The sequence below is a fragment of the Larimichthys crocea genome, chromosome XXIV (genome assembly GCF_000972845.2).
Source record: "Larimichthys crocea isolate SSNF chromosome XXIV, L_crocea_2.0, whole genome shotgun sequence".
Lineage (NCBI taxonomy): Eukaryota > Metazoa > Chordata > Actinopteri > Sciaenidae > Larimichthys > Larimichthys crocea.
The window spans coordinates 11,049,542-11,062,090 of NC_040034.1; the positions used below are offsets into that span (position 1 = coordinate 11,049,542).

A 12,549-nucleotide genomic window follows, 5' to 3' on the forward strand; every position below is an offset into this window, starting at 1 on the left:
GTTTCAAAGCTGACATTTAATGCGGCGCAGCAGACTGCAAGCCATATGTAACATGACCTGGGGAGCACGGTACTCCACTGCTCCACGTCCCACTAATGAGAGGGCAGGGGTCAGCGGGTACCAGCCTGCTCTCAAAGACCCACCACTACTGGCCAAAGCATGGGGGAGAGGAGTTCTCCCTCCTGGCAGAAACTAAATCTACGACTGCTTCTTCCAAAACTTGTGGAAAGTATGTGGTGTTTATGAAGTAGAAGGGAAATAAATGTCCTCAACCCTTGTAGATTCTTCTCTTACCTACTTAAAATAATTGAGCTGTTGCTTGGCAGAGTAGAAGGTATGTGCACATGTCCGCTTCGTCATGCAGTGTGGGGAAGAAGGAACCAGCATGATTCACCAGTTTGTTCTGGAGTGCAAGGACGGAGAAATCATAAGGAGAGTTGCAAGTGTGTGTGACACACACACACACACACATACACACACAGAGGCAGCAGCTGGGAGGCAGCATCCACAGTGACTAATAGTATTTCCCAAACAGCACTTTGTAACAAGAGCACACACACACACATGCACACACATGCACACACACCTGCTGCTGCTCAACTGCTCTAAAACTTCATCATTTGCTCCAAACACACTCAGCAGCTCATCCTCCTCTTGGATTTTGTATGATAGCATTGTCATGGCGCCCCCTCCCTGCCAGCAAGGCGCACATGACAGCAGCAAACATCGCGGTTTGAAACGCACACACACACGCGCACACACACACACACACACACACACACACACACAAAGTCACTCCTGTTTGTTTATGTGTTTATCTGCAAGCATGCTTTGTTTTTTTTACTCTAAAAACCTGCAGCACACACTAAATAAATAAATAAAAGAAATGTATTCATCTGCATGCCGGCGGCGTGTTTACCGAGCAGAGCGCACTGTAAAAGCCGAGGCCGTAATTGCATATTTGTGGAGGTGGTCCTCTGAGGAAATGCGTAATGATTTTGATGGGGAAGGGGGCTGGCTTATAACCCCAGTGCACTTGTACCAGGTCTAATTTTCCAACATGACAGGAAACTCTGTTAAGCTGATAATTGCAGCTCCAATTTCATTTAACTCACTCATGTCAACAGTTGTGTTTTGTTTTGAGAGGAGCTGCCTTCACCTCACCGGAAAAAAAACGCTTTAAATCTTAATTAAAGACACATTTAAGGACGGATTTAATTAAACGGAAACTATAAGCCAGTGACACACTGTCGATCAGATCGATAAAAGTGTCAGAAATTAGAGTTTTGTGTTATTATATTGAAAATTAATAAACATTTTCACGGGGAAGGTGTGTGAGAGATGTGTCGTTTTGTTGACGTTTTGAATAAATTAATTCTTCATATGTTGTTGTTTTTTTTCCAGTGCAGCAAAAATAATAATTAAAGAAAAAAAAAAAAGCCCTGGGGACTAAATCTGACATTTCTCACTTAATTTAAACAGTATCGGCTTTGTTCCAGTCCATACAGCTGAAATAGCACTTTAGGATTTGCATCGAGTGAAAACCATCTGTTCAGTGAGCCAGTGGTCGTTTCAGTTTTCGTTAATATTTTATAAAAAATAAAACCTCCAATAGGAAACATGGGCTTTTTTTTTTTTTGATGACATTTTTATGAAGTGTTTCAGCCTCTTTCTCTTGTCTCTCTCTCTTTCACACACACACACACACACACACACACACACACACACACACACACACTCTCACACACACACACACACACACACACACACACACACACACACACACACACACACACACACACAGGACTGGACTGTCGCTGTTATGTTTCATTTGTCTTAATGTACAAACTCTAACAGCTGGGACGCTGCTCATTAATAATTAATAAGTCGTTTTCACCTCCAAATTAGCCATTATAACGAGATATGGCAAAAATGTTTTGACTCGTTTTGAGTTTTCCAGAAAATCAATGACTAAAACTCGGATCATCCGTGACATTTCACAGCTTGAGCTTGAGGTAAAGCTGACTTATTGTGGGTTTTGTTTTTTTGTTTTTTGAGAGAGAAACGTCTATAACGAGGGTGAGGAACCTCTGCGCCCCCCTCTGTAAGGCCCATTTTGAAAGGAGTAACGAGTGATAGCCTACCTAAGTATTGCATTACTTCTCAGGGGTATGAGGAGCCCAGCACTGGCCGTGGCAAGAGGCGGAGGCGGAGAGTCCACATCTTGAAATAATCTCGCCCCCCGGGCTGCTCGGGTTAAAGGAGGAGGCGCGGCGCAATGTGGTAGAGATATTAGAGAAACCCGAGAGCCGCTCATCAGACAGCTCATTTACTGAAGCACTGAGGTTTTTACGCACAGAGTGCAGCTATAGACCCCGGGCTAAAGTGGCCTGAGAGCCTCTCTGTGTGTCCACTAAAGATACGGTTCAACATTTACATTAGGAAAGATGCAAGGCCTCTTAATTGAATCATGTTTAAGCATGAATGGCTCTGTTGAGCCAGTGCTGCCTGAAGAAGCAAAGAAAATTAAGCTGTGTATTTGTTTTTATTTCATCTTTACATTTAAGCCTGTAACACAACGTCTTTAATTCATTATTATCAAGTGATCTGTTGTTCCTCTGCGGCTGAAATGAACCCCTAAACCTGGCAGGTAACAATGATTCAAGCTCTGTTTCAGCCAATAATCTGATATTTCCTGTATAAAAGTCAACCACTTAAGAGGATATCAGCTGTTTGTGTCCAGTCTAGTATCTGATAAATAATCAAATCAAACCAACAAAAGTTGACAGATGATAAACCTGCTGTTTTTTTTAATTTTTAAATTTTATTTCACACCTATGGCCTGAATTTTATTTTATTCATCAGTCTACACATTCCCTAATATTGAGCTTCTTTAATCTTAACCACATCTGTCTATAAACTGTTGTTAAATTACCACATATTCCAGTGTGGGGCTGTTCAGACTAGATCAAAAACAAAAGGCATTTTATCTTTATAATAATACAAATAAACCCTTTAAGGAAAGAGGTCATCTTCTCTAAACGTTCAGTGAGAATTTGTTTAGGTTAAATATTATTTTTTTCCAGGTCAAATCTTGTTTCTTAACATATTGAATGGGAGTTTGGTTTCAGACTTGGTGCAGATAAAGAAATGTGATCTATATGGCTCAAACCAACAACTGCACCACCATGAACCAGTGTCGCAGAGAACTCATTTACTAATGGATTGGTTTAGTGTTTCACCCCACAGAAAACACTGGAGCCAATGTGGTGCCCATCTAATCCTTGAAATATACATGTAGTCTACAGGATAGAAGGATCTCTTGGAAAAACACGTGATGATTCAAGGAAAAAATGCATAAAACAACAGAAAAAAAAGGGCGAGAAGGGAGGGAGGGGGGGCTGCGTCTGTCCAGACGAGATTCATTTTCAGATCCATACACACAGAAAAAGGTGCCAAAACTCTCACGAATAAACAAAATTGCACCTTGACATGAAGCCTTTCTTTGGCCAGTGTATAGACTACTGAGTGTGGGGAGTGTGAAGGCTGTTCAATCAGAGCTATGTGTTTGTCTGTTATTTCTAATCCTGAAGATATTTGTCAAATTGTGTATCCAGCTTAGACCATGTGGCATTTCATATCAGTCCCTCTCTCTCTCACTCTCACGCTCACACACTCACACAGTGGCTGATTTCCTATTGGTGGTCCATGTCCCGTAACACGTCTGGCAGGTAGTACAGGTTTCTCATATAAAAGAAAAAAAGACGTGCGTAATGGCACGTATGAACTCCACTATCATAAGACCTTATTAAATTATATCACCTCGTAAAATAAACGGCTTCAGCAAATTAATAGACTAGGAAAAGGTGGGATACAACAAAATCTGCATGCAATTAAGGTGGTGGGCGTCAACCGTGATCAGCTGTGATGATAAATAAACCTCCGGAGCTCCAGCTGGTGAAATTAAAAACGCACCAAAATGACAGAAAATAAATGAAGATTTGAAGTTTAACGTGGCAGTTGTTGTGTTGTTTTGCTGTGTGGCCTGTTTGAGTTGATGTTTGAGCCTTTAAAGAGGTTACTTTTTCCTTCACAAATAAAAAATAAGCCTTGTGTTTTTGTGGGTTTACCCTCCACTGACTGTGATTACTGATAACGCGTGGAGATGCAGTGTGCGGTTTGCCCCACGTGGCAAAGCCTATAGAGTCTACCACCAACACCACCACCACTGTAGAAGATGTATATTCAGAACATGTTAATAAGGCTTTTTAAGAGGTCTGTAATAATTGATTAGTGTTTAGGTGCTGCTCTGCTCCCTCTGCTGAAGCGGGAGAGGGACTGTGGGGGCGGGAGGTGGGAGCGCTCCTATTTCAGCCCCTGACGCACTGCCTCTGGGGAGGAAACGGAGCTGCAAACTCAGTCCTGCTCTGCTGTACACGGTGCAGGGCAGAGGGAGAGCCAATCACCGAAACGCACAGGCTCTCTTTAAGCCTGACATATCTCCAACAGGAACAAATTGTCCCAACAATCAACATCCCAATCTGCTGCGCGCATCAGGGGCTGGAGTGGAGTGGATAGCCTATAGGGCCTGTGCTTGAGCGGACGGATCGCACGGGATTGCATCGCATCGCGAAACTAAAATAAACACATATAATAAACGACAGCTATCGTTTTGGATACCAACATTTTGGACGAAGGACCGAGCTCGGACATCATGTCTATATTGCCGTCCTTCGGGTTTACGCAGGAGCAAGTGGCGTGCGTTTGCGAGGTGCTACAGCAGGGTGGAAACCTAGAGAGGCTCGGCCGCTTCCTGTGGTCTCTACCCGCTTGTGATCACCTTCACAAGAACGAAAGCGTCCTCAAAGCCAAGGCGGTGGTGGCCTTTCATCGGGGGAACTTCAGAGAGCTCTACAAGATCTTGGAAAGCCATCAGTTTTCTCCGCACAACCACCCGAAGCTGCAGCAGCTCTGGCTGAAGGCGCACTACGTGGAGGCGGAGAAGCTGCGCGGCCGGCCGCTCGGAGCTGTAGGGAAGTATCGGGTGCGGAGGAAATTCCCGCTGCCCCGCACGATATGGGACGGAGAGGAGACCAGCTACTGCTTTAAGGAGAAGTCCAGGGGCGTCCTGAGAGAGTGGTACACACATAACCCCTATCCGTCCCCGCGGGAAAAGAGAGAGCTGGCCGAGGCCACAGGACTGACCACCACGCAGGTCAGCAACTGGTTCAAAAACAGACGGCAGCGGGACAGAGCCGCAGAGGCGAAGGAGAGGTACGTTCACTCACACATCCCCGGAGCTGCTTCTAATTTATAAAGAAAGACATTTACCTATTTTTGTTTTGCATGTTTTTAGAGTAAAATAAGGTCTGGACATCAGAGATAGATTATCAAAATGTGGCTACAAGAAACTAAAGTATAACAAAGTCCAGGAGTGTCAGATCTTAGAGAAAAGCAGGGAAATTAAATTACGAGTATTTCTGAGATGAATCTATTTATTTCAGATACAAGTTTGAACTTATTTTATTCATTTTGGTTTTGTTTAGTCACCCAAAAGCAGCCATGTCTTTCTGCTAGCAAGTGGTAGTAAACAGAAGCGTGTTGTTGACAAATGATGGACTTTCTCCTCCAGAATCTGTCCAGATTAACGAGTCTCAACCTGAATTATAATCCAAAGTACACAAAACATCCGGGTCAAAATATGAGGACAGTGTGGTGTTTAATTATGATGGATAAATACAGATTTTTGGAGATGTTTCAACTTTTAAGATACGCTTATAATGGAATATAATAACTCTCGTAACACTTTGTTTATTACGTTTTTCTTTGGCATGAAATAAAACATTTTATTTGCACAGTTGTAGAGATAAATAACGGAACCTCTCTGATTTAAGGCCCAGGCCTGCTGTATTTTGGTGTCATTGCTAAAATAATTATGGCTGCCTTTTTTTAAAAATATATATACAGCTCAAAAAAAAAAGTCACCCACAGCCAGGCCGAACACACAGATTTAATGCCATCATGCAAAGCGTTTGTGTATTTTTCACTGATTTTTCTCCCTCCATGTTGTTGTTGTTGTTTCCAGAGAGAACAGTGAAAACAGCAACGCAGGCGGCAACAAACAGAACCAGCTGTCCCCGCTGGACGGTGGAAAGTCTCTCATGTCCAGCTCGGAGGACGAGTTTTCTCCACCTCAGAGTCCCGACCAGAACTCAGCGCTTTTGCTTCAGGGCAACATGAGCCACCCGGGCGCCTCCGCTTACCCTATGTCCGGCCTGGGGGCGCCACAGCCGGTGCACAGCATGCACGGACACCCGCACCAACTGCAGGACTCCTTGTTGGGACCTCTAACCTCCAGTCTTGTGGATTTGGGCTCTTAAAGAGGCTGCCAGATTATTCTATTTTACAAAAACAAAACCCAGACAAAAAAAAAAAAGAAGACTGATAAGTGTATCAGATTGAGTACATGTATGAAATAACACTATAGTAGCCTACCTTATAATATAGACTGACTTGTCTGTCGTTAAATTTGGTTAGAACAAAATTCCTTTATGCGCTTAACCTGTATATGATCCCCCCCACCCCACCACCCCTGACAGGAGGGTTTTCTGATCTCCTGCACATGGAAACACACAAACATGACCTGTCTGAAACTCTTAACTCAACGAAACACTTAACTGGACTGCCCATTTGCTTAATTTATGATATTTTGTTGAGATAAAAGAATTATAGCAAACTCCTGCGATGGAAACTAAGAGGTAACGTTTTCATTAGAGTCATGGTAATTAGTTTCCAATAAAACAAAAGTAATACATTTGTCTCTGTGTTATTTGTGTATTTAGAAGAGAGAGAAAAAAATAGAGTTTAATCTATAGATTTTGCTTAAAACAAATGAATCCGAAATGTAATAATTCAAAATGTAAAATTAATTAATCATAACTTATTTTTTATTACAGTTTTTCTGGGGGCTGTGTGTTGATGTTTTTGCCTTAATAATGTAGAAAATATATTTAAATCCACACAAAGGTGGGACATGAATCTCCACCAAAATATTATGAGTCATTTTGTGGTTGAGATTAAAGCTTGCTCTACGGGTTTTTTTTTTTAACAATAATTATCGTAATTCAAGACATAATTCAAAACACAGAGTCATGAAGGAAAATTTAATTACACAAATGTGAGTCAACATCAGCAGCTGTCTGTCAGGAGGCTTGTTGTGTACACACGAACGAAGCAGCTTTTTTTTTTTTCTGGCTCCTTTGAATATCGTGTCTGTCTGTTTTATAAAACATGTTTGGCTGAAGGAGAAATAAGTTGGGTTTTTTTTTTTTTCGACTTGCTGCGGATCATTGGCTTTTTGTTGCCATGTTTTCTTTGCTCTCTCCGAGAGTTTGTTCTGTCGGTTCCGGGCCATGGGAAAGAGCCACCACTCAACCCTCAACCTATACCAGCTATGGATATACTGACAACAATATACATATATATATTTATAGATGGCAAACATCCCATATGAAAAAAATATATATTTATAGTTTACTTCCTGATTAAATTAACATAGCTGGCATTCAAACAAAACAAATTATAAGGACTTTAAAAATAGATTCTAAACATATAATTCCTAAAATAATCAGACACTCCCACTCTGAGAGATGTCACCATAATAAACAACAGCAATAATAATAATAATAATAATAATAATAATAATAATAATAATAATAATAATAATAATAATAATAAAGACAGATTATGGGAATATGTTTGCCTGAGAATCTGGTGAGGACAGCTCTCTCTCTCTCTCTTCCCCCACCCCCTACTCTCTCTTTGGGCTCATGTCAGGGTAAATTGTTTTGAGCAGAGAGCACAGAGGATTTCCTGAGCATAATCTGAAACAGTCGCTGCTAGCATTACTGCCTGATTGCGAAGATTGCAGGGCTGCAGGGCTGCAGCGCCCCGGCTTCAGTGGAGGGACCTTGAGGTATTCTGCATCCCAGAGGCCTCCTTCTCTCTTTCTGTCTGAGCCCCTCAGGTCTACTAAAAACACCGGGCCTGTGCTCCCCATCTATCACCCACAGACTTCCATATGGCTTGTCTGAGTGATGTGTCTGTCTGGCTGTCCTCAACAGACCTTACATCAGCAGGCTTTTGGTCAGTGTTTCTTGTTTTTATATTATTTAATGTAATAAGCAAGAGTCAGCGGTGGAAGGCATACTCAGATCATTTCCTTGAGTAAAAATAGCATTTTAAAGTCCCTGTCAGTCTTTTATTATTATGATGTTATTGGATGATTAGATGCAGATGTGAAACTACTTTATGTACTGTGTGGTTGTTTAATCTACAACTGTATAATAATGCACTATATTTATTAAATTATGATATTTTATTTGGAAAAAAAACCTACAAAGAGTTAGATTAATGTGTAGCAGTAAAAAGTTATATTTCCCCCATGAAGTGGAGTGGAGAGGAAGTGCGTAATAGTCCAAATAGCTTAAAAGTAATTTACAATAAAAAGTAATATTTCCCCCAGACTTGTAGTGGACTAAAAGTGTACAGTAGTTAAAATGCAAATAAATGCAAACACCTCCAAATTGTACTGAAACTCTTGACACTTAAAATCTGAAGTATTTCTCTGTAGCTATTTAAGTTAAAGTTTGATAAAACACAGCTGGGTATTGTTTATTCACTGTTAACCGTTTCACATTTAAAAACTCATCAGGGCTTCGTGGGTGTGGTTTGATCGGATCTGATAGACAGCAGCCTGCAAACTTTCAGCAGGTTTTAATTGTTCAAATGTTGTTAAATCCTGATTTAATGAAATTAAATATGTGACATCACATTTTAACACTTGGAACACTTTAAACTAGAGAGAAGACAAAAGACAAAAACACAAAAACATAAATATTTTATGTGTTTTTTTTTCTAAATTTAGCTGAAAATAGTCTGAAACTGGTGGAGAAAACATGTTTTCAGGGCCTTATTATTACTATATATTACTAAGTTTGGTAAATGTACTTTAATTTTAAGTTACTGTACTTTACACCACTGATGTACACTGAAGCATTTTGCATTATAGCCCTCTGCAGCCCGGACAATTCGATTTATTGAAAATACAAATGGTTTAACTTGTATTTAGCAGTATATTTAAATAAATGTGTTTATTATGATAGCCTACACCTAACCCCATCCTACAGTACTGCCCATATGTCACATTCAGCAGAGGTCAGCAGAGAGCAGAGGTCCTGTAGATCAAATATAATTCTGGCCACAGCACGTGTCCTTCACTCTTGGCACCCAGTGTGTCTAAATATTCACAAATTAACAAACAGGTGATCACAAAGCCACCAAAGTGACTCCTCATACCTGTTAATCTAATGACAACATGTCCGGCAGGGTACAGACACAGCAAGGATTAAACAGGCTCTGTGCCACATGACAGAGGGAGGCTATCAGAGTCACCTTCAGGATGTGCGAGAGACTAAAATCAATCCAACGCGGAAACTCTGACAGTGCTTTTAATCATGCCCGAATCTTTCGCTTCCGAATCCGGTGGGACAAGGTCTGCAGCCATAAATCTATCTGCTGCATCAGCCTGTGCGTCTCCCTCTCATCAGCTATGCAACAAGTAGTAGGCGTGCTCCAGCCTATAGACCAGATGACAAAAGCTGGAGGTAACGTCAGCCTAAAGCACACCGGTGCCAGTAACAACAGCTGCTGATAGCAAACAGAGTGCGAGTCATCAAAAGGGCATTTCATTTGACATAGGCATAAGTGGCAGTGGCTCTAAATCAACAGCAGGAAGGGCCCTGACGCGTGCAAATAAACATGGAGAGTAGCCTGCATGAGTCTGCGCCGTCTGGCCTAATGTTTTCTCTGGCATCAGAGTCAGCGTGCATCTCTTATAGAGGACAAAATCCCAAAAGCTGAGGAACATTTGGTTGCCTTTCCATGGTCTGGTGCCTGCAGGTAGCTTTACCCCACATGCGAGACCGGGTGCGAGACAGTCCCAGGTATCCATAACCACAGGCTGTATGAGGGGTGTGTGTGTCAGAGAGAGGGGAGGGGAGGGGGGCAGGCGGGTGATGAGGGACAAAAGGATCTTTTCAGGTTTGCCTCAGAGGGGCAGGGCTGGCGCTGAGGGAGGGGAGGGAGGGTAGAGAGATTTTCTTACCAATGATGCATGGATCTGACAATGTTCCTGCCTGGACGTACCCAGAGGCAGATGCAGGCTGTGTGTATGTGTGTGTGTGTGTACTCATGTGTACCAGACATGGAGTGTGTATATCTGAGGAAATACAACTGATTAAAGTAAAACTGACTAAACATTTTCTCCGCCGCAGGCGTCTGCTATATTTCTATGACATAAGCGTATTACAGATCTGAAGGGGATTATGCTGCTCTGCCTACAAAAATATTAATTATACTGATGCAGGAGCAGCGAGGCCAAAGACAGCTTCCACTCACAAGCATAGGAAGCCTTTTCGTCCGACAGGAAGCTTCTATGTGACAGAGCTGAAAGAAATATTTATCTCTCTCTTCCAGCCGGGATGAGTGATGCATGACCCAGAGTTCAGACACGAGAAGGAGGAGACTCTGCAGACAATCCCTGCCTATTAGGGTGTTAAATAGCATGTTGTATGTCAAATGAAGGACAGCATCATATACATTACCTGATGAAAGGGGGGAAATTTCTAATACGTTACAAGAGGAAAAGACAAAGGACAAGATAAGACGTGTGTGTAAGGTCTATGAAAGAGGACTTGTATAAAAGAAATGTGGCCAGGAGGCACGGGCTCATATAACAAACTCTTCCAGAGACAAAACCCAGCTCTGGTTGCTGAGAATCAGATATGTATATTTTTGGAGCTTGGGGAGAAAGTTGATAGTGGCATTAGTCTCATATGTTTGATCAGGAAAGTGACTTCAGTATGGGATGTTTTTTTTAATACTTTTGTGAGGACATGACAGATTTCCTCAGTTTGAAAGCCAAATTCAAACAGATCCACAGACTTTGCTTCACAATTTCACTGAGTATTTCTTCCAGTGTGTGATGGGATATGTGGATGTCTCATAAAGCAGATACAAAGAGAAGATTTAAGTCATTAAGGTGGCAATAGCAGTTAAAAACAATGCTATAATGAGTATAATTAGTAGTAGTTTACTATGATGGTTAAGTGGAAATAAAGGCACAACTACAAATAACCAATCCAGGTAAAATAAAACAGCTTTCTTAAAAAGCTTTCAAAGAAAATGTTACCGATTTACATTTGAAAGAAGAGCGAATTGTTTAAATCTTAAGTCTGGATTCATTCTCTATATTTGTCACTGTCTCAGATCTGAGCCCATGTTTTAGCAAACTTTACTCAAACAAGAGTAAACTGTGCATTTGTTGGGGGGACTATTTTCAGCTATGGATTAATACACATTTGGAGCTCCAGTAAGTGTTTACTGTGGCAGGAAGGTGTATCTGGAATTGACTCAAAATAAACTACAGTGCACATGTTCATGTTAGTGAAGGAGCATGTCAGCATTGATATGTTTATACACTATTTGCAGTTCAATTATTTCCGGATGACAATGAGACCTAATGACACAGTGGATTAAGATGTTATCAGGGCGCACACAATACGTATGAACAGTATGAATTTCAAAAATTGAGATTCAGATGCAAAAAAAGTGGAAATGAGATAATAAAGAATCCAAACAAAATAAATCCACACTGCTCTTTTTCCTGGAGTGACTCTCTTGGAAATGGAAATATGATGAAAATCTATACTATAATATAAGTGTAGTGATATTCTTATATACATGTAAACATTTATTTAACTTATTGTCAACAAATGCCATGAAAAAGATTAAAACCAACATTTTTTCCTCCATACCTTCGAGCTTAAAAACTGCAAAAACCATAAAACACACTTCAATGAGCCACACTGTGACACTGGACACACGTGTGAACACACACACATGCCGTTCTGATGGAGTAATTAATGACTGAAAGTAGTCCCTAACAAATGCAACATTTACTTTTGTTTGAGTAACGTTTGATAAAAACTACACAGCGTCGAGATGTTTGGGGAAATTATTGAGTCTTTTTTTTTAAATTAGAATTTGCAAGTTGCTTTTAAAGGTTTACGTCTTTAGTAGGAACAAATGGGCTTCGAGCTGAGAGCGACAAACGGAGAAAGAAGGTCCCATAGTGTTAAGATATGATACTATACATATGTTCGTCTATTCTCATTGTTGACAATAAGAAAACTTCAACCTTTAAAGAAATTTACTGACTTAAAAATATGTATATGACATTAACCTTAACCTTTTTTAACAAAGACATCTATTCTACTGTACCCAGAGATTTGTCTGTTATCATCCACTGAACATAAACCAGCCTAGACGGATGATTTTAAGGAGCCAGACGTAACTAAAGCATTAACGACCAAGATTATTATCATATTATGGGCATAATTTCACAATGGATTCAATAATTGATACTTCTGCAGACTGTTACCACTATACTGCTTGTTGTTCTGCTTCTATACCCAGCCAACAAAAAAA

The 12,549-nt window shown here is 40.9% G+C and overlaps 2 protein-coding genes across 2 annotated transcripts in view; one reads left to right on the forward strand and one right to left on the reverse strand.

Annotated features, from left to right (window-relative positions):
• The window catches only part of mnat1 (MNAT1 component of CDK activating kinase), an 84,835-nt gene that overhangs the window by 42,061 nt on the left and 30,225 nt on the right, over positions 1-12,549 (reverse strand). The gene's annotated exons all lie outside the window — the stretch shown is intronic.
• LOC104921583 (homeobox protein six1b) lies at positions 4,382-6,813 on the forward strand. The gene is made up of 2 exons (XM_010734162.3): positions 4,382-5,274; positions 6,086-6,813. Exons 1-2 carry the CDS (start codon positions 4,715-4,717, stop codon positions 6,378-6,380), a joined length of 855 nt encoding a protein of 284 aa, XP_010732464.1. The 5' UTR covers positions 4,382-4,714; the 3' UTR covers positions 6,381-6,813.

Excerpts from the sequence above, each read along its gene's own strand:
- LOC104921583 (XM_010734162.3), top strand. The coding sequence starts at position 4,715 with ATGTCTATATTGCCGTCCTTCGGGTTTACGCAGGAGCAAGTGGCGTGC. Across the intron at positions 5,275-6,085 it reads GCCGCAGAGGCGAAGGAGAG|AGAGAACAGTGAAAACAGCA; the intron begins GTACGTTCACTC and ends TGTTGTTTCCAG.